Source organism: Hyperoodon ampullatus (genome assembly GCF_949752795.1).
Source record: "Hyperoodon ampullatus genome assembly, chromosome: 2".
Lineage (NCBI taxonomy): Eukaryota > Metazoa > Chordata > Mammalia > Artiodactyla > Ziphiidae > Hyperoodon > Hyperoodon ampullatus.
In genome coordinates this window covers 17,462,413-17,484,579 of record NC_136915.1, presented here as the reverse complement: position 1 = coordinate 17,484,579, position 22,167 = coordinate 17,462,413, and the positions used below count along the sequence as shown (strand labels likewise).

General features: G+C 51.0%; 1 protein-coding gene across 2 annotated transcripts in view; it reads left to right on the top strand.

The window, feature by feature from the left end:
- Positions 1–9,796: 9,796 nt before the first annotated feature.
- The window catches only part of ECE1 (endothelin converting enzyme 1), a gene marked incomplete at both ends in the record, with an annotated part of 58,001 nt that continues 45,630 nt past the window's right edge, over positions 9,797–22,167 (top strand). Inside the window, 3 exons of one of the 2 annotated variants that reach the window (XM_079727082.1) lie at positions 9,797–9,915; positions 10,917–11,003; positions 18,894–19,035. In XM_079727082.1, coding sequence (XP_079583208.1) covers positions 10,917–11,003; positions 18,894–19,035 — 229 coding nt within the window. Of the gene's footprint in view, positions 9,916–10,655; positions 10,710–10,916; positions 11,004–18,893; positions 19,036–22,167 lie in introns of those variants that run through there. The other variant, XM_079727083.1, reaches the window with a different exon arrangement.

The following is a 22,167-nucleotide window of genomic DNA, read 5'->3' as shown; positions in this document are numbered from 1 at the left end:
TAAAATGACCATACTGCTCAAGGCAATATACAGGTTCAATGAAATCCATATCAAAATACCAATGACATTTTAAACAGAACTAGAACAAATAATTCTAAAGTTTGTGTGGAAGCACAAAAGACCCCCAAATAGCCAAAACAATCTTGAAAAAGCACAAAACTAAAGATATCATGCTCCCTGATTTCAAACTATAATACAAAGCTACAGTAATCAAAACAAAGAACAAGTGTTGGCAAGGATGTGAAGAAAAGAGAACCTTCATGCACCATTAGTAGGAATATAAATTGATATAGCCACTATGGAAAATAATATGAAGGTTCCTCAAAAAATCAAAAACAGAACTACCATATTATCCAGCAATTCCACTTCTGGGTATTTTTCTGAAGAAAACAAAAACACTAATTTGAAAAGATATATGCACTTCCAACGTTCACTGCAGCATTATTTAAAATAGTCAAGATATGGAAGCAACCTAAGTGCCCATTGATAGTTGAATGGATAAAGAAGATGTGGTGTGTGTGTGTGTGTGTGTGTGTGCATGTGTGTGTGTGTATAAAATGGAATATTACTAAGCCATAAAAATGAAATCTTGCCATTTGCGACAACATGGATAGATCTAGAGGGTATTATGCTAAGTAAAATAAGTCAGACAGAGAAAGACAAATACAGTGTGATTTTACTTACATGTGGAATCTAAAAAACAAAACAAATGAACAAATGTAACAAAACAGAAACAGAGTCATAGATGCAGAGAGCAAACAGTTGGTTGACTGAGGCAAGACAAGTAGGGGGATGAGTGAAATCAGTGAGGGAGATTAAGAGGTACAGACTTCCAGTGGCAAAATAAAAGAGTCACAGGGATGAAATGTACAGCATGAGGAATATAGTCAATAATATTGTAATAATTTTGTATGGTGACTGATGCTAGCTGGACATACTGTGGTGATCCTTTTGTAATGTATAGAAATATCAAATCACTATATTGTACACCTGGAACTAACATAGTGTTTAGGTCAGTTATACTTGAAAAATAAATAAAATTAAAATAAAATAAAAACTGGATGTGTTAACTAAAAATAATAATAATAAATTAAATAGAGGGCTCTATGGGGTTAAAAAACATATGCTTTCAAACCACTGTTTGAATCCAGTAACTACCTCCCCATTTTACAGGTGGAAAAACTGACTCCAAAGCACGTGCCTTTCCCATAAATGATGATAATATTCAGGCATTGTTCTGAGTTTTTTAACTTAACCCTCACAACCCTATGAGGACAGTATTGGTCTCTATTTTACCGATGAGGACACTGAGGCTCAGCTGGTTAAGTGGCTTGCCCAGAGCTTAGAATCCCAGGAGCCTACCTCCCAAGTTCACACTCTCAGCCACTCCCAGCCTGACAGGCACACCTTCTCTTTTTGTCCTGCAGAGGGGAAGTCACTAGCTGAGGCCCAGGGTAAGGCAGTGTTGGAACTCAGTCCAGAATACAGATCTCCTGCCTCCCAGCCCAAGTCCTGATTACCTCCTGCTGTCTAGGACATCACTGGGCTGGAGGGGAAGATGGTCAGGCCTGTATGGACCCTGGCTCTGTTCTTCACTGGCTGTGTGACTTTGCACAAGTGAAAGGACCGCTCTGAACCTGTTCCCTCACCCTAGAAAAGGGATAATGGGGCCCACATCACAGTTATCATGAAAGCTAAACAGGATTATCCACATGAGTTGGTTGGCACAGGGCCTGGCACAAAGTGTGAGGGCCCTGGCCACCTCTGTTCAGAGATCCAAGGAGTCCCCAAGGCTTCCTGCCCCGCCTGCTTCCTCCCCCTCATCCCAGTCGTCACCCACCCACCCACCCGTGTAACACAAATACTAATTATAACCCTTTCCGTGAACTGCTTCCTGGCTGAGCCTAATTACTGGGCAGCTCAGTCATCACCGTTATAAATATCACTAAGGGAGACAGATTAGCTTTGTCCGAAGTTTTATGTGATTATATCGATAAATGCTTGGGCATGCTTGGTCTTCCCGGCCTGGGACTTACCCAGCCTGGTCATCCTGCACAGCTTAATGCCCGCTGCAGGTTTCTGGTCTGTCTTGAACTTGGTGCTTGGCTATAAGAGTGGACAACCCAGCCCCTTTAACCCGGCCAAGAGGTGGTGCCTGAAGTGGTAGGGATGGATCAGGTTGGGGCTGCCATCTTATTTGTCATAATGGCAAAACCACAAGTTTTGGAAATAGATACACCTGGGCTCCAACCCAGGTTTCGTTAGTTACCAGAAGTGTGACTTTAGGCAAGTTACTGACCTTCTTTGTATTACAGTAGTTTTACGCTATGTAACGGGGAAGAGTCAAGGAGATCAGGCATGGTGCCTGGCGTGTCATAGGTCCTCCCAGTTCCTCCTCTTCCCATCTTCCATCATCTTCAGTGTGACCTGAAGAGCCAGCCCTTTCTGAACCCACCGCCACACACACACATCTACTGAGCGCTGCTTCTCGGTGAGGCACTGGACTGAGGACTTTATGTGTCTTGTTGAATATGTATAAAGACCCTATGGAGTGGATACCATAATCATTTGATAGATGAGGAAACCAAAGCACAGAAAGCTTTGTCAGGGTCACACAGCTGCACTTGGCTGCTTGCTGGTCACTCTGGTGGGATGAGATGCTAGAAGGCTGTGTAGCTGCCTTTGGGGAGCATAGAGCAAGGGTCACAGTAAAGTCTAAGAAGGCTGCCTGCAGGAAGATGCCTGGGAGCTGAGGGGTTAGCCAGGGGAGGGAGGAGAGCAAAGGCCAGTCAGAGGCCATTGGACATGCAAAGGCCTGGAAGAGGAAGCATGGTGTGTTTAGGGGGCTGACTGTTCATAGTTTACTGAGGTTCGAGCATGTGAGGGAGGGTGAGAGAGGCTGGAGAGGTGCCAGGAGCCGATCAGGGCCTGGGGTGGGTTGGGGGGCAGTGCTGGAAGCCCAGCCAAGGCTCGTGCTTTCTTCTGCCAGTTCCAGGAAGCCTGCGTGAGAAGGAGAGTGACTGGATCATATCAATTAGTTTAGAAGGTTCTGCTGGAGCCAGCTGGGAGATGGCGGACTGGGGGTCTAATCAGGGAAGGCTTCCAGGCAGAGGCGGGGCAGAGCCAAGTGGGCCTGGACAGAGGGGCAGAGATGACAGATGGAGACCATCAGGACGGTGGGGTGGAGAGAGGCATGGTAGGAGCCTTGCAGGGGGCCTGAACAGTCAGTCAGTGGTGGTGTGGTGGAGGGCCTACGTGGGGAAGAAGGAAGATGTTGCTAGCCAGGTTTGGGGCTTGGGTGTGGGCGGGCCTCCTCGGCAGGCGCTGAGGCACAGTCCGTTGGCAGCACTAGGTAAGGCTCTCAGTGCCTCTGGGGCCCCCAGGCAGGTGAGTCAACACCAGGCCAAGTAGGTGAATGTTTTTCAGCTCCCGGCATGTGTGGGCAAGTCTCCCACTGCCAGCACGTTAAGGGGAGCCCAGCCTGGGACTCTGGTCCAGACTAGGGTGATTGACTCATTGGCCGGCAGGGCTGCTGCCTTCTCCGAGGAGGTGGTTAGCAGCCTTGGCCTCCCATGTATGCTCTGTGCCCCTGGCCTTCCAGTCTTTCTCACCTTTAGGCCTCCCTTAACTCCTAACTAACCTCTCCTAACTGCGCCCTAGCTCCTGCCCACCTTCCCGCTTTCCATGCTCAGGCCTCCAGCTCCATCTGGCACAAAGTGGAATCTCCCTTCCCGGCCCCACCCCCCTGTTAAAACCCTCCCTATTTCCCACATCCCGAATGGGCAGCCTACAGTCTCCAGAAGAGGTCAACCTGGAAAAGAGAAGGAGGCCCTGAGAGGGTCAGGAAGATCTGGGTTTGAGTGTCAGCTCTGCCACTAACAGGCAAGCCGCTTCCTTTCTCTGGCCTCCGTCTCCTCATCTGTAAAATGGGGATCCCTGGGCTTATTCCACAGGGTGACTGATCATGAGACACAAATAAGATGAGGGTATAAAAGAACCTTGAGAACTGGGCAGTGCTGGGCTTGTGTCAGTGCCGACAACTTTGTTTTCTGTTTTAGGGGGCAGCCAGTTATTTTTTTTAACAAATGTTTTATTTTGGAATAGTTTTAGATTTATAGCATTATTGGGAAGATAGAGCAGAGAGTTCCTTTACGCCCCACACCCAGTTCCCCTATTATTAATATATGGTACATTTGTCACAATTAATAAACTGACATTGATACATTATTACTAATGAAAGTCTATACTTGATTCAGTTTTCTTTAAGTTTCTGCCTAATGTCCTTTTTCTGTTCTAGGATCCCACTGAGGATACCCCATTACATTTAGTTGTCATGTCTCCTTAACCTCCTCTTGGCTGTGGCCGTTTCTCAGACTTTTCTTGTTTTGATGACCTTGACAGTTTTGAGGAGTCCTCAGCAGATATTCTGTAGGTTGTCCCTCAATTGGGATTTGTCTGATATTTTTCTTAGGGTTAGACTGGGGTAATATGCTTTGGGGAGGAAAGCCACAGAGGTAAAGTACCATTGTGATCGCATCATATCAAGAGTACATACTATCTTTTGGTAATTAGACTTATTGTTGATAGCCTCGACACCCAGGAAGTCAGTTGGTTTTGCCTGGAGTACAGCAACAGAGCTAAATTCATGCCAAATGTCAGCTGAACTAAGGCCAAGATCAGAAAACCTGGATGAGAGCAGAAGCAAATGGGAAAGGTGATGAAGGAAAATAAAGAAAAGCAATTTATGAGGTGGGTGCTGTAGTGTGTCCCCCAGGTGCCAGGTCACTTGGGAATGGGACGCTCTATGCCGGGCAGTTTGTTTCAGCTCATTTAATCTTTACACTGAACCTTTTCATAAATGAGGAAACTGAGGCCTTAGAAGGGAAATGACATGGTGACGTGAGCCAGAGAACCTGGAGTTGGGCCCAGGTCTGTCTTTATTGCCTCACTCCCACTGTTGAATAAATACTTTGAAGCTGCATTCCCAGGAGAGTAGAATAGGGAAGGTATGTTCCTGATACAGGTTTTTTCTAATTCACTTTATTCCACAAAGGATTCCTGATGGGTTATAACTGAAACACATCCAATATAATGATATGCAATAGAAATGAAAAATCAGGAGCAGAGAAAATAGAGTGGAAAATGTGGACAAGGACAAAGCTGAACGTAAAGACCAGAAAAGGGCCCATAGGTGAGCTTCTGATTTGGCTGTGAGCTTCCTCAGCCAATTCCTGTGATTCCTATAATCAAAGAGCTAAGAAGCAGTTCACTCCTCCAAGAACTTTGTGGCAAATTTAAAAAGAAATTAATCACATGGAAATTTCTCATGTAAAAGACACTGAGCAATGTCATAGATAATGTAATAGTAGTAATAGATGTTACATGGTATCATCTTCAGGAGTGATGACTGTATTTTTACTATATGCCCCTTGCCTACAGTTGTCCTATTTGAATTTTACATTGTCATCAAGTAACTAAACTACTGTTTCTTCTTTGCTGAAGTCACAGATGCCTTTGCCTTGGTGAAAATCTTGGATACAAATTAACCAGTTATCTACATACCAGGTTCTGGGCTGGACACCAGGGATGGAGGGAAATAAAATGATTGCTGCCCATCCCCCCCAGGTCCCTCCCTGGGATAAAGACAGCGAGACAAAGGCCTGAACAAAATGCAGGTGCTATGCCGGGGGTACCCCAGAGGGAAGGGCATAATTCCCTCTGACTGAGGAGGGGGGGGACTTCATGGAGGAGGAGGTAGGCCAGTCATGGAGAGCAGCAGTTGGGGTGGAGGGGGCACAGTCTTGGGAAACATAGGTCCCTTGAGGGTAGGGACCAAGTCCTACTCAGGGCTGCCCCCTCAGCTTGCCGCACAGGGCCTGACAAACATCAAGGACTCAGAAAACTCCTTTTGAGTGAGGGATAGATGAGGTGTCAGGGTGACGGCCACACAGCTGAGAGGTATGTGGGAAGGGTGAGTCTGGAGAGGTAAGTTTGGGCCAATTGCCAGGCGGCCTTGAATGCCAAGCTAAGGAGTTTGGATTTTGTTCTTTAGGTGGTGGGGATCAATTGGAGGCTTTTGAGCCTTGTGTTTTATAAGAATTGATGGTACAAATAATAGCAGCTAACACTTGGTGGGCACATGCTGTGTGCCCAGCACTGTTCTAAGCACTTTATATTAACCATTTAAGTATCACAACAGTCCTACGAGGGAGGTGCTATTATTTTCATCCCCGTTTTACAGATGAGACAGCTGAGGCACAGAGAGGCTGAGTCACTTCCCCGGGCTCACGCAACTGGGAAGTGGCATAGTGGGGGTCTGAACTGAGGTTTGGAACTAGAGCTTTTACTCACTCTATCATTGTGCTTGTTAAATGTAAGTATTTAACTAACATATAACCTGAGTGTGTATTAGATGACATGTAAAGATTCAACAGATCTCAACTAATTACTGGCACGAGAGGCAAGAACTGACGGGGACTTTGGCCACAAAGGGCAGCATCCCTAAGGAGCTGAAGCTTAGAAACAGAATGTGAAAATGGCTCAGAGGATGTGGTACGGAGTCACAAGCCTCCAAATTTCACTGTAGCTGCCTCTGACGGGCTCCTAGATTTCTTGGAAGATACCCCCGCCCTTGGGCACACCAACCCCGAGAGCCATCTGAGTGACTAACAGTCGGGGCAAATGCCCGGTGGGATCACACCCAGCGCCCTGCCCCTGGGCCAGAGGCCTTTGTCGTCAGAAACACACGAGCGTTTATAATACTTCTCATTTCTGTTCACCTCAGGCCTTTGATTTCCACGGGGTGGGGTTTCCAGAGCTGGGCACCATCACACCCTCCATCTGGCTTTCCTCACCTTCTCTGTGCAGCGGGGGGACTGGGGACCGTGGTTCCCACTCCTGCATTCTTGGTCTCCGCCAAGCCCTTCTCACGCGAACACCAGGCCCACATTTCACATCCAGGGGCTCAGCGGAGCTGGGAGAGGAGCGAGCAGATCAAGGCAGAGACTCCCTCCAGAGCAGCAGAGGTTCTTCCCCTTCCCTGAAGCTCCCTGGCTGCGGGCGTTCCCGCAACCGCAAATGAGGCAATTAGGGAGAACGGCGCTGGCTGCCCTGCCACTCAGCGCCTCTGGACTCCACGAGGTCCCACCTGAAGAAGCAGCTCCCCCTCCACAAAGAGCACGGGACCAGGAGGCCAGGACCCAGGTTCCAGGCCCAGCGCTGCCCCTTACTAGCTGAGTGCCTGAGGCAGCGTGGTGAGGTCAGGCAGCAAGGATTCACATCCTGGTATCTCACTCTCTAGCCAGGTGACTTGGGGCAGGGGCGGGAGGCAGTAGGAGCGGGGGACGGTGTGTGCCGCCAGCTCCCCAATCCTCAGTCTTCTCCTCTGTAAAGTGGAGGTGGTGATCCCCACCTCACAGGGCTTCACGGGGTCGGGAGAGATACATTGGGCGCAGTGGCTCATTCTAGGTGTCTGGTCTGCCTAGCCCCTCTCCCTGCCTAGTCCCCTCCCACTTCTCCTAAAAGGGAAGTGATACCTGCTGAGACTGGGGCTCTTGGTGGGTGTGGGGATCCAGCAAGACATTGTGTGGAATGCCCCGCCCAGAACCTGGCGGGTAAGAGAGAGGGCTGCCCTGTCTTTGGAATGTCACTCGCTGACTGGGGCCCACTGTGCTCCCCATGGAGCAGAGCCAGCTAAGCCGTTCCCACGTCTGAGGTGGGTTCAGTTTCACTCCCCAGCCCGGGGCCGGCAGCGTTTCAGGAAGGGCCCCTCATCTTTTGTGTGCTGAAAAATAAACAGCTCTTCGTCTCGGCGGATTTCTGGATTTCTGCTCGGGAGGTATGTGAGCTTCCCTCGTCATCCCTCCACGGACAGGCTGGCCTCGGCCCCTGGGATGGGCTGCCAGCCTCCTCCTTCGCTTCTCACCTTCGCTCAGACGCCTGTGGAGGCTCCAGCCCCCGACTAGGCCTTTGGGGATGTAAGGCCTGACGAGACCCAACCCCTGCCTTCAAGGTTCTCCTACTTAAGGTGCTGTGCGCTTTCAATAGAAGGAAGCATGGGGGCTTCCCTGGTGGCGCAGTGGTTGAGAGTCCGCCTGCCGATGCAGGGGACCTGGGTTCGTGCCCCGGTCCGGGAAGATCCCACATGCCGCGGAGGCTGGGCCCGTGAGCCATGGCCGCTGAGCCTGCGCGTCCGGAGCCTGTGCTCCACAACGGGAGAGGCCACAACAGTGAGAGGCCCGTGTACCGCAAAAAAAAAAAAAAAAAAAAAGAAGCATGGGATGGGGGGCTTGGGGAGGCGGAGGATACAGAGCAGGGGGCCAGATGCTGCTTGGGGTCAGAGAAGAATGGTCAGGAGAGCTTTCCGGAAGGGCTGACCTCTGAGCTGAGACGGAAGGAGGACCCGTTGCTTCACTACACCGGGGCAAGTTACTTCCCCGAGCCTCAGTTTCAGGTTCTGTAAGAATACCTGCTTCAGAGCCAAGAGCTTAAATGAGATGATGGATGTAGAAGAACTGACAAACACCTCATACCCCTAGGTGCCTAGGAAATAGTAGCTGCTGTGCCAGGCAGTAGAGATGTTTGGTGACTTGAATTTCTTTTTCAAGGGTCTTTTCCTGGGGCAGTTAACACCTGTTGCTTAGTGTAGCTGAGAGTCCTGATTTCAGAAAAAGCCCAGCTGTAGCCCAGCATGAAATGAAGCAGCCTGGGAGCCCTTTCTCTCTCTCGGGTGGGTAATGGGAAGTCCTGCACCCAGTGGGAGTGGAGCAGAAGACCCCAGAATTCAAATTCTTCCCTCGCACCCTGCCTCTCCCAGGGTGCTTAGACACGTTTCCTTTGTCTTCGGGCGTTGCAAAATTAGATGCACAGGGATTCAAAGGCACTTCCCCAGAGTAATTTTCACTTCCCCTCTAATTGTTCTACCATTCTTTTTTTTTTTTTTTTTTGCAGTATGCGGGCCTCTCCTTGTTGTGGCCTCTTTCGTTGCGGAGCACAGGGTCAGCGGCCATGGCTCACGGGCCCAGCCGCTCCGCGGCATGTGGGATCTTCCCGGACCAGGGCACGAACCTATGTCCCCTGCATTGGCAGGCAGACTCTCAACCACTGCGCCACCAGGGAAGCCCCTACCATTCATTTTAAGTTTATTGAGCACCTGTGGTATGCCAAGTGATGGGGATTCTCTGTGCCAGACAAGGTCCCAGCCCTGATAAAACTCACAGTTCTGGGGAGGGGGAAGGAGATAGACCTAAAAACCAACATAAATAAATAAATAACAGACTGCAGTAAATACTATGAAGGGGAAAATGGAGTGTCGTAATCGAGAATTTGGGTGTCTACTTAGGATGGTTGGGATATTTGAGGAGGTGACATTTAAACTGACATCTGAAGCAGGAGCCAGTCATGGGAGGAGTAGAGCTGAGGAAAGAATGTTCCAGATAGAGGCAACAGCACTATAAAGGTCTTGAGGGAAGGAGAAACTTGGAGAATCTGAGGAACAGAGGAAGGGCCAGAGAAGTTGGGGCCTGAGTGAGTGAGGTGGGGAGCAGCACAAGATGAGGGTCAGGGTGAGCAGGGGCCATGGGGGACTGGTAAAGGGACTGTCCCTGCAGAGTTTGAAGCAAGGGTAACAAGATCAGAATTTCCTGTTAAAGGCTGGCTCTGGCTGCAGAGAGGGCTATGAGAAGGCAGAAGGCGAAGCCAGAAGACCTCAGGAGCTGTCACTGTGGCTGTGACCCTGGATGTCACCTCAGCCCTCTGTGCCTGTTCCTTCACACACGTGTGACTGTGAGAGTCAAATATGGGAATGAACAGAAGTGCACTTTGGAAAGCTGAGGAAAATGTATAAATGCGGGGGATTCCAGGTCTCACTGGATACGGAGGGTCCTTTTGGAAACTGCTGGGTTAGGGTTGTCTGGGGTCTCGGGTGGGAGAGTGCCTGAGCACCCCCCATCTGAGGGAAGTGTCACCTTCCTGATTTTCAACTAGGCCCCAAGCTGTTAATGTTTTGAGGGTAAGGTCACACCTGTGAGCCTGGGATTCCCCTCCAGCCACCCAAACGCACACACATAACATTTTTCATTCTAGGTCAGGAGAGTTCTCTGGAATTTTCTGAGATCATCATGAACTCTGACTTAAAAGACCCCTGAGCTAGAGGATGGCGGAAATGAGAAGGGAGGCACATGCCTTTTTTTATACCACCTCTTTTTTCCCCCTAATCTTTCTAGCTCCAATGGGCAAGTCCGCTCTTGGGGCCCCTAAGGGACAATGGTGAGAGGAGCCTCTTTCTTGAGTGTTGTAGCCCAAATTAGGGGCACTTTCCTAATACCTGACTTTTGGTATCTGCCATAGAGGTTTATTTGAAGGGGAGCTTAATGTTTCTTCGAAGGAGGGGTTGCTGCGAGCCCCCTTCCTGACTGCTGGGGTAAGGCCCCTCCACCCCGACCTCTGGGAAAGGGAGCAGCCTCCATCTCCCCAGGGACTCCGGCCCTGGGGTGGTCTCCCCCGCGCGGCCAGGGAGGGAACCGGAGCCGCGCCGATCAGGCCCCGCCCGCGAAGGTGGTGCGAAGCCCGGCCCAGCCTCACAGCCGGGCCCGCCCGGGCCAGACCCGCGGGCGTGCGGCGGCGGCAGCGGGGATCCGGGCGTCGCGGAGGGCACCATGCGGAGCCTGTGGCCGCCGTGGCCGGTGGCCGCCGCGCTGTCGGCGCTGGGGGTGAGGCGCGGTGTTGCATAAGCGGGGAGGGGGGTGGCGGAGGGAGGCGGGAACCCCCCTCCCCCGCCGCGGGCCGGTCCGTGGGCCGGTCTCGGTGTCCCGGCCGGGGCGGGGCGCGGCAGCGGAGGCGGCGGGTGGCCGCTTCCCCATTCGGGCGTGAGAGCCATGGAGGCGCTAAGAGAGTCCGTGCTGCACTTGGCCTTGCAGATGTCGACCTACAAGCGGGCTACGCTGGACGAGGAGGATCTGGTGGACTCGCTCTCCGAGGGTGACGTGTACCCAAACCACCTGCAGGTAGGAACCCGGGCCCTCTGTGAGCCCCTAGCCCAGGCCCACCAGGCAGTCGCGCTGGTGCCGCCCCCGCCCCGCCCCGCCCCGCCCCAATCCTACCAGCCGGGAGGGAGGGGGCCAGTGCCAGACCGGCAGCTCTGGGCTCCTTGTCGAAAAAGTCTTTCTGGATTAGTAGTGCCCCTGAGGCTCTGGACTCCCCCCACCGGTCTCCCCTCCCCAGCTCTGCACCTCCCCAAACCCTCCCGACCACCTGCTACTGGGGCTACAGGCCAGGTGGCAGAGTTGAAGCATCCTGTAGAGGTGAGCTGGTCCAGTTCTCTTTTCACAGAAGAGGCCGTCCCTGAGTACTGAGAGACCTGCCCAGGGTCACACAGCCCTTTACTGGCAGAGTCTAAAACTGTCCCACTTGTAGCATGGAAAGCCCTGGAATCCCATCAGTGCTCGGCCAGCTGGGGTGGTTGGTCACCCTGTCTGGTGGGCATTACCCCATTCTTCCTCTTTCCCCCCAGTCCCTGAGTCTGCTGGGGGTTGGAGCCCATCCTCTGCTCTCCCTTTCCCTGCCCCTTTCAGCCTACTCAGGAAGCCCAATTCCTCCCCCACCCAGGGTCTGCCCCTGTGGGATTCCAATATGCCCACCGCCTCCCTGCCTGGTAGCAGACCAGTGAGTGTGGCTTCTTTCTGCGCTCTTCTTCCCCTGCGGGGCTGAGCTGGGACAGTCCTGACCAGGACCTCAGCCCTGGTTGGGTTTGGACTCAGGCAGGTGGGTGGGAGCGAGTTGGAAATATGAAGGATGCCTAAGGGGGCCCTGTGACCTGACTTCCGAAAAACCGGCTTAAAGAGAGGCTGGAGCAGCTGAGTCCAGGAGGACTTCTGCCAGGTTGACCAAGGGGGCCACTGAGGAGAGTCTTGGGGCTGTCCAGTGAACTGACAGCAAATCACAACGCCTCCGAAGGGCAAACTTAGGGTGTGTGGAAACTTAGGCTGCCAAGCTCAACCCTACTCAGGCTCTTAGAAGCTGGGATAATAATATTAGTAAAGGGAAACAGTGTTGATTGAGTCCCTCCTCCAGGCTGGTTAAATAGGCCCAGGGAGATCCAAACTCATGATCCCAAGTGGTCTGCCCACTGGAATAGAGCACCTTTACCTACATCATCCCACTTAACTTCAGGACCACCCCCATGAGCTATAGGGATTACTGTTCCCACTTACAGATGAGGAAACTGAGGCTCCAAAAGGGGAGACAATTGGCCTTAGGTCACAGAGCTAGAAATCTGGGAGTGAGAAATCAAACCCAGTCTGTCTAGACCCTCTATCCCATAGACCCTTCTTAAGAGGCTAAATCCAGCAGGAAATTAGATTGCTGTGGCAGGCACTTTTCCCTTTCCAAATCAAAACAGAATCTAATCAGCAATCTTTTTCAGTCTCATCTTTCACAGAAGGTTCTAAATATATCAGCACAGAAGCATTTCGGAATTCACAACAAAATAATATGCTGTGTTGTCATCATCATAACAGCAGCCCACGTGGGTATAGCCTTTTTTCAGGCCACAAAGTACATTCATCCGCCTGAGGCTGCCTGGCAGAGTGGAGGCAGCCCAGTCTCTGAAGCCGGGGGCCCAGCTTTGAATTTGACACCACTTGTGATCTTGGGTGAGCAGCTTAATCTCTTTAAGTCGCAATTCCCTCATCTGTAAAATGGAGTTAGAGAAAATGGATGTAATGCATATTTCTGGGCCTGCTAGGATTCTTGGTTTTTTTTCTGGTCATGAGGTAAGGGCCCCTGTGGCTATGTTACACATGACAAAGCTGACTCTCAGAGAGGTTGGGGACATTCCTGTGGTCACACAGCTATCATGTGGTTGGAGTGCAAACTGCCACTGGTTGGCAGTACACCAAACTGCCAAACTGGGTAAATCACCCATTTTTACTACAGGAAAAGCTAAAAAGCTTGCCCCAAGGATTTGGAGGCATTTCTGTGGGTACCCAGCCTGGCTTTCCTTGAGACTCCCCGACTTCCCTAAAGCAAACGTGAACTAGCTAACAATTGTTCTTCTAAGAGTCAAGAACCTATTTATCTCATCTTACAAAGCAGAGTTTTCTATTAATTTTATGTTTTTAATCATAGGGATTTTTTTTTCCAATATAAAAACTTTGCATGCTCATTTGTGGAAAAAAAAAGAGTCAAGTATAAAAAAAGATTTACAAAGAAACAGTAACCCCACCACTCAGAGATAATCGCTTCTAGTTTTTCACATTTGCTTATATATATTTTAGAATATAGTTGAGCTCACTCTAAGTACACAATATTTTGTCCTGCTTTTTTCATTTAATGCCACTTCATAAGCATTTTTCTATGTTGTTAAAAACTTCGAAAACATCAACTGTACCTCAATTTTTAAAAATACTTCCAGGGAATTCCCTGGTGGTCCAGTGGTTAGGACTCAGCGCTTTCACTGCCGAGTGCCCAAGTTTGATCCCTGGTTGGGGAACTAACATCCCGCAAGCCGTGTGGTGGGACCAAAAAAAAAAAAATACAATAAAAAAATACTTCCAAAACATGCTGCCATTAAAAATCATAATACTTTACAGTACCAATATATAAAAGTATATTTACTCAATCTGCTACAGTTGGACAGTAGGCCCAGTATCTGTAACACTGTGGGTGACCATTTTCTAGACTTTCGAATAATTTCCTGTGAGTGAGTGCTAGAAACGCAACTGCTCCCTCAATTTTAGGCTTTTTAAAATGGACCCAGTCCCCCCAAATCTCCCTCTCTTGACGGGCAGCTATTAAAAGCAGCTACTTGATTTTTCAAGGTTTGGAAGCCCATTGGTTCTCGGAACTTCAAAGTCGTCGATACCAACACTAGTAAATGAAAACTTGCATCTTTCAGCCAAACTTGCCACCTTTTTGCCTGAACATGCTGACAAAGTGCTGTATTTAGCTGGAGCAAATTTCTACCTGTACCTCACCTGAGAGGATTTTTCTTTCCCTTGATCTCGTATTTGAGGTACAAGTTAATTACAGTCATCTAAAATTAGTCACTGTGGACTGAGTACAGAATTGAAAGCCCCATCGCTAACACGGAGCCCCAGCTTCGGCTCTCATGGTCTCTGAGACCTGAAAACTACTCACTTAAACCACTTTTTTTGGCAAGATGGGGTTAATATTAATCCACCTCTCAGAGCTGTTACAAAGATTGAAATGAGACAATATAAGTGAAAGCACCATGTATAATGCACAGAAAATGCATTTGGTTGTTATCGGGATCATTATCAGAACTCACCAGGCATGATATCTCAGCGATGCCCTAAATATAATAGCTTTGCCTCTGTTCTGCTCAAACTGGCTGCCTAGTCTCCCCACACCCCAGTGGCTCAGAGAGAAATAGCTAAAGATACGCTTGCAGCCTAAACTGGGGAACAGAGGGCCACAACTGTTTACCAAAACCTTTGAAACTCATCTAGTTAATCCTAAAAATCAATTTTTTCAAGAAAAAGGAAAGCTGAGATATTTAATTCTTAGTGGTGGTTTTCTCATTTTTTCTACCCCCGCCCCCTGCCATGCACAGAGCTGTCTTTAGCAGGTGATTTCAGAGACAGTCCCACTGAGTGCTTTACAGAGACCTCTTTGCTTACCAGGAGACCCTTTCAGCTCTACCTGCCTGTTAGATCTTTATGCTCCTGGCCTTCGAGTTGTTCTGGGATCTGAGCTGGTCAGACCTAGCACCCCATCCAGCTTCCTCATTTTAAAAATAGGTGACTGAGGTCCAGAGGCTGCCCAGGGACGCACGAGGGATCTTGATAAAGTCAAGGCTGACCTTTGACTTCTCGGATTGGTGCCCTTTCTCCCGTGCCATCGTGTCATCAGCAGCTGGGTGTTTTCTCTGGGAAGCAAAGAGAGCTGGAAAGTGCTTCTTCTAAATACTAGACTTTCATCCTGTTTAGATATAAGGAGTCCCCTCCTTCCCAACAGGTACTACTATAAGCTGTTCTCAGTCATTGGAAAAGAGTCAGGCACAGGGGCAGAGGGGCAGGTAGGACTCAGGAAGGAAATGGGGAGGACAGGAGGGCATTATAGTTTCACTCTGGCCTGGCCCCGTGGCCTCAGCCAGAAGCTCAGCATATAGAAACTGTGCTAGAAGAAACTTCCCCAACCTAACACCCGGACGGAGGCAGGATATCACGCAGGGCCAGGCTGTCCTGGTCTGTCTGCTCTGAAAGGCTGACTTCAAGGCAGGCAGCCAGACCTCCCTGCCAGCCCTCACGGAGTGGTCTGGCCTTCGGGCTGCAGCGGGTGCGCTCCCGGCCAATCCTTTGGCCAGACTGACTCCTGTTCGCTGCTCCACTCAGCCCAGGTCGCTGGGGGGCCAGGCGGTGACTCAGGAAAATACTCTGCCTTCCCTCTGGAGCCCCTGCTTCCTCTGAAAGCCAGGCTCCCCGCCCCTTCTGCTGGCTTGTCTCCTGGGCCCCGGGCGTGGTGTCCCATCCTTGCCTGCAGAACTCGTTCTTGCAGAACCTTGCCGAACCAGGCCCTCACTTCTGTAACCCAATATCTATCCCTCATCAGGGCTTTGTTCCCTTGGCTGTTCCCTGGGAACTCCTGAGCTGGACAGCTAGACGGTTCCTCCCTCTTTCTCGTTCTCCAGCTCTGTTTCCTTCTCGGGCTCCCTCTCCACCTGTCTTGCGAGCGCATCCTTTCCTTTCTGTTTCATTCTCTCTCTGCCTCACACGACAGTCGCTAGGATGTTAAGCCTGCCAGTGAGCTGAGCATTCACGGTCATCCTTACCCCATCTTCCAGACATCAGCTCTGCGCCTTGGCTGATGCCCCTTCCCTGTTACCTCTCCAGAGACCAAGAGGGCTGCCCGTCACTAATCCCCCGACCCTCCACATCCCTGCAGACCCTTCTCTCGTGATCAGCACGCCCTCCTTTCCAAGAGGCCGGCCCTGAAGGAGGCAAGGCGAGGACAAGAGGGGCTCAGAGAGGAGACAGCACGGAGCCAGGTAGCAGCTCAGACCCACAGCCCCACCCCTGTCCGTTGCACCCAGGAGTTGGACAGGCTCTCCTGGAGAGACCTCTTGATCCCAGCGCAGTCTCCCGGTGACTTCTCCTGCCGCGGGAGGATGCCTCTGGATTTCTTCTGCCCTCAGACATGAGGCTTGTGCAGAAACCAAGAGGCCCGTCAACCTGGTAGTTCAAGTCGAGCAAAGAATAGTACAGAGGCTAAAAACCCTATTTTCAAATTCCGTTTGCCATTTCTGCCTAGAAATATGAATTTTTAATTTAATTCTGACTTAATTCTATTTAAGTTTTGCAGTGAACACCATCTGTTTGTTTGACGTTAAACAATGAGGCTCAGCTTGGCTTGCGGCTCCTGGGGGGCAGCGTGGCCACTCGGCTGAGACTGTGGGTTTGGGAGGGACGTGGGTTTTCTCACGCTGTCTCCTCGCCCCACTTCCTGTGTTTCTTCTGGAGCTAGTACTCATACCTACTCTTAGGGATGTTGTGAAGATAGAATAGCATCATCTAGCAACAAAATAGAATGAACGTGATGCCAGGAGCATAGAAAGCCTTCAGACAATACCTGCCATGATTACTCTTCTTTTCCTTTCCTCCCTTTGTCTTTCATCCTCTCCCTTTTATTTCTTCTTTCTCTCCCTTTCACCTCCTCAGCTTCCCTGCACCTCGGTATTGCTCTGTCCACATAAGAGAGGGTTTTCTGCCTCCCCAGCCCCGACGGCTGTGATCCTTGGCCTCCGAGGGGACGGGGTACCTGTTACACCAAGATCGCTCCATCTCTTAGCTTTTCACCCCTCTCCCCCCACGAGCTGAGCCTTGGTAATGGGGGCACTGAGAGGCCCAGAGTGGGAGGCAGAAGGTGAGACCAGCTCAGGGGTCCAGGAAAAGTAAATGTCAGCATCCCCAGACAAGGCAAATCCTTTGGGGGGGCCTCTGAAATACCGGTGCCCAGGGTAAACTGTGTGAGAGAATTGATGCCTCTGAAAAAGCACTTTATAAACGTCGATTGCTGTGAGCATGTCAGCATCGTCCCAAACTGTGTCTGCACCAGTAGCGTGGTCAGAATCTTCATGTCTCACGTTTTTAAAAAGGTTCTTAAGGGATTTCAGGAGGCGGCCCGCCCCGACCCCGACCCCCGCCTGACACAGCTGCTTCTGTGTCCGAGCCTCCCGGACCTCCACAGCATTGTCACCAAGGCTCAAGTTCCTTTTCTCGGTTATAGAACCCATCTTTTTTTTTTTTTTTCCACAAAAAGTTCTTGTCTTCCTCTTTCTCTAGAGCAGCAACCCCCAGTCATTTTCTGTTCACAAAATAGCCAGTGATGACCATGAGGCTGTTCAATGCCCTTCCCTAAGGTGACCAGCCTCAGATTCCCCAGGCACCAGTGTGAGGCTCCCTGAAGGCTGTGACCTGCTCCTAGGGGCAACCGTCCCCTCAGCTGTTGGGGGGCACTCGCAGGTCAGAGGCTGGGTCTCCTCATCTCCCCTGACGTCACCCCCTTCACCTCCTGGCAGGCTGTGGGTCTCCCTGCCTGCATGCCTGCTCCCCTCCAAGCCTTGCTCCTTCCACCTTGGCTTTTCCAAAGGGTGAATCTAATCGTATCCCTCCAGCCCTCAGGAGGAAGTCCCCGGTCTTTCACCTGGCTTACAGCACCCCTTAGGATCCAGGCCCCCCTTTTCCCTTCCCCTCCCCATTCACCTGGCCAGCTTCTAGTTATTCTTTAAGACCCAGCCCAGGCATCCCCACCTCTAGGAAGCCTTCCCAGACTGAACCTCTGCCCACCCCAGTCTTTCTTTATTTGCCTCTCTGCTGGGCAGTGAGCAGCTGAAAGCAAGGGAGTCTATCTTTTCCCCTCGGTCTTTCCAATGTGGCCCTGAGTTGGTGCTCGACTGTTGGCCACAATGTCACTAAACTGAACCCCACCTTCAGGGGACCCTTCCTGTCCCGCGGCCCTGGCTTTTGCAGGAAGCGCCTCGTAGAACAGAGGGGAGCCCCCAGCTGGCCTCGGCTCTGAGGGCCGGGCCGAGGACTCTGAGTGCCATAGACTGGTGGGCTCCTCCTCAGCCTGGAAGGCCCTGTCACGCCCTCCACTTCCTCCCATTGTACCTCCTTTCCTGTTTAGCTGGACTGTTAGGCTGAGGACATTTTTTCCTCCCTTTGAGGACCTGCTCCAATGGAGCTATTTCTCCATTGCATCTCCCCTGACATCTCCCAAGACTCTAATCTCTGACCCACAGGCGGGCTCTAGAATCAATACACTTGGGCTCAAATCCGAGCTCTACCCATTTAGCTATGTGATGAGAGGCAAGGGTCTCACCTCTCCGGACTTCGGTTTCCTCATTTGTAAAAAGAAACTAAGAACACAGCCCTCATGGGATTATGACGGTTTCGACAGCTCAGGCTGTCTGTGCCCCTGGGAAGTGTGCACTGGGGTTGTGTCATCAAGGGGGTTGTGTCACCCCCGGCCTGTTGAAGCTGGGGCTCTGAAGAGAGCCCAGCTGGATGTCTGCTGGATGCCTGCGCGTCCAAACATCCTGTTGTTTTTTGAACTCCTTACTGGAGAAACAGGGAAAAGCTGATCTTTTTTTTTCCTTCTACCCGTATCAGGTGACACAAAAAACACAAGCCCAGCTGGGTTGACTGCTTGACTCTGATGTTTAGCAGCGAATCTGAGCTGCCGAGCAGTGTGGTGGTTCCTTTCCTGGATTAGGACTGATTCCGTGGGAACCAGACCACCCCTGAGGCAGGAGGGGACATCAGGCAGCCCCGATGTCTCCCCAGGGCTGGGTCCTGCCGTGGAGCCCCCTCCTCCTGGGTAGTGGGGGCCCTGGGCTCACGTTCTCCTCGCCCCGCCTGTCTCCTTCCCTACAGGTGAACTTCCGAAGCCCCCAGAGTGGCCAGAGGTGCTGGGCCGCCCGGACCCAGCTGGAGAAGCGGCTGGTGGTGCTGGTGGCACTTCTGGCGGCAGGAATGGTGGCCTGCTTGGCAGCGCTAGGCATCCAGTACCGGACAAGTAGGTGCCCCCGTGTTGCGTGCTGGGCTTCACTCACTCCTGCCCTGGGCTCTGTCCACTTGTGTAAGGGGGCTTCCCCGCTCAAGCCAGGACTGGCCTCCGAGGCCAAGGAGAGAGCTGGGTCTGGAGGCTGGGGTTACTGCAACAGACCAAGACCTGGGAGCTGGGCAGATGGGTGATGTTAAGGTTTTGGTGTCAGAAGGACATGAGTTCAAATCCTGGCCTGGCAACTTATTGTCCATGGGACCCTGGACAAGTCACTCAATCTCTCAGAGCCTGTGTCTTCTCTACTTTAAGTGGAGAAAATAGTGCTCAGTTTGGGGATGTCTCTGAGGATTCGAGATGATGTCCATCACATACCTGGTGCCCAATAGGCCTTCTCTAGTCTTAGCTCCAGGCACTGTTATTGTTAGGATGTGGCTGGTTCGACACACGGGCTGGCCCTGTCCTCCATCCCTAGTTCCAGCAAAATAGCAATAATGGCTTCCGTTTGCTGAATACTTTCCATGTACCAAGTACCAGGCCTCTCCTTTACGGATGTAATCTCACTGCCTCCTCACAGCAGCCCTGTGAGGTGTGGTTGCTTCTGGCCCTGTCTTCCGCACAAGGAAACCGAGGCAGTGGCGCGAAGTAACTTGCCCAAGGTCGTGTGGCTAGTGCGAGAGGGGGTGGGGCAGCTGGAGTTCAACCGTGGGCTGGCGGGCCCCAGAGCTCAGGCTTTGTAATTCATGGTGCACCCCAGTGTCCTTCTGTGAGCCAGGGACCTTTGTGTGCCTCTGTCATCTCATTTCTCTGTCCTACCTTGTATATGATCAGACCCCACTTCAATCCCACTGTCAGCGGCCTGAGGCTGGTTCTCTGTGTCTGGCTGAGTATATGTAGCAAGTGCCTTACACAGAATCAATGATCCATAAGCTCTTATGGACCTGGAAAGGGCAGATCCAAGTTAACAATAAGGATGGGAGTCCAGTCAATTCCAGGATCTCTCCCCTGGGCCCCAAGATCCAGCTTTCTGATGACAGTAGGCCACCTGGTTGAGTAGCCTCTGGGGCTTTGCCAAGAGTTTAACCCCATCAACTTGGTCACCTGGTACTCATCCCATCAGAGCGATCGTGAACCTTCACAGGATCGGGGAACATCAACTGCAGGTTTTGTTGAACCTTCTCCACTGTGAATTTGCTGGCCTGCGTGGGTGGCCATGCTGCACTAGCATGAGGAAGGGATTTGGGGGCCTGGAGGGAGGGCAGGACTTCATCTGAGTCATCCTTACATCCCTCCTGGATCAAGCACTCATTCATTCATTCATTCATTCATTCATTCATTATTCCTTCCACAAACATTTAATGAGAACTTAATCTATGTCAGGTGCCTAAGTGGTTCCTAAGAATCGCTTAATTGTTTAACTGACTGTTTAATGATTTGTAGATTTTTACCGAATGCGCCTAGCACAGCCGGTGATTAATGCGTATCTGATTAATTAATTAATGATTTCTTAACCATATGTGCTTAGCATAGTGCCTGCATGCCATAGATGTGCAAATACTTTGCAAAATGAATAAGTAAATAATTGAATGAACAAAGAGCAAGAAGGAGGACTAAGTGGGAACAGCCTTTCTCTACTGATCACCCTAGTCCTGCAGCTGCCACACCACAAGGCATGTGGGATCTTAGTTCCCCGACCAGGGATCGAACACGCACCCACTGCATTGGAAGCGTGGAGCCTTAACCACTGGACCACCAGGGAAGTCCTGCTGCAGTCACCATCTTGCTTCATCCTAAATCAGGTTTAGTTCAGAACACCCTGCCGGGAAGTACAGGCCCTAGCCAGCCTCGTCTGCCCAGCTCTTGGCCCTGTGAATGGGGAGCAGGCTAGACTCCAGCAGGCAGTATTGCCCTGAGATTGCCCCTAGGAGTTCCCAGGCTGTTTCTCCATCAGGAACCAGAAGGGAGCCCCCAAGGCCTGGCTACTAGTGATTGGGCCCCAAACACTTCTGTCATTGCCAGGTGGGGCCCACAAGGAGGAATCCTGCTTCTGTCTGTTCATTCCACCTCGGGGCTGCAGAAGGGTTTTCCCCAGGCTGGACCTGGGTGAGGGGAATTCTTCCCCCAGGGCGGAGCTGGGCCGGGGATCCGGTGACCCTTGAGCCAATTCATGTGTCTTTATCAGCTGCCTGGGCCTGGGAAAGCAGCGGCCTCCCCAGATATTGACAATAACCTCATTACCCAGCAGCAGGTGCTGGCTGGCATCAGCCACATCTGTGCAAACATCAGTCAATGCAAATTCTGATGATTCTGAAAGACTCACCTTTAAGTTATGTCTGGGCACTTAAATACATATTTATCCACCTTCCTGCTGCACCATCCTTTCCAGAAACTTACAGATGCTTTGCAAGCAGTGGCAGCAAAACAAACGATAAATTCTCTGGAAAATATTCTGAAGTGTCTTACTTAGTGTCGAGGCCAGGCACCATCCAGACGAGTGTCTGTGAGCTAGATCTGGGACCTGCTCCACGGATCATGCACGTCCTAAAGAGAAGAAATATTTTCTGCATCCACAGGTGGTGACCAAGGGCTGGACAAAGCTCTTTTATTCACTCAGCCATTCATTCATTCAACAAACATGTATTGGACAGCTGCTAGGTGCCGAGTTCAATGCTGGGCAAAGGAACTATAAATGCAAGTAAGATGCTGGCTCTACCCTCAGGCTCATATTCTAGTGGGGGATGTAGACAAGGAGACGGCCATGACATAGCATGATCTGTGCTCAGATAGCGGACACCCAGGCAGCCAAGGGGCCCAGAGAAGGATGAGGGTCTGGGAAGTTTTCCCCGAGGAGAGGGAGCCTGAGCTGAGTTTTGAAGGTGTTGACAGGAGATTAGGGGGGCCTGGAAACCATGAATTAATTAATCAAATGTACATTAAACACCTGCTAGGCCAAGAATAGTTGGTAAAGCATCTACAAACCAGTAATAGTTAAATAATCAAGAGATTATTGCTTAAGTACCACCTGGGTACCTTGCAGTGTGCCTAGCAGATATAGGTGCTTAGTGAAGAACTCAAGCCTCTCAGGCTGATTCCTGGGGGCTGGCTGCTTATTTTGTTTTAAAACCAAGTCCCCCTATGATAACTGCA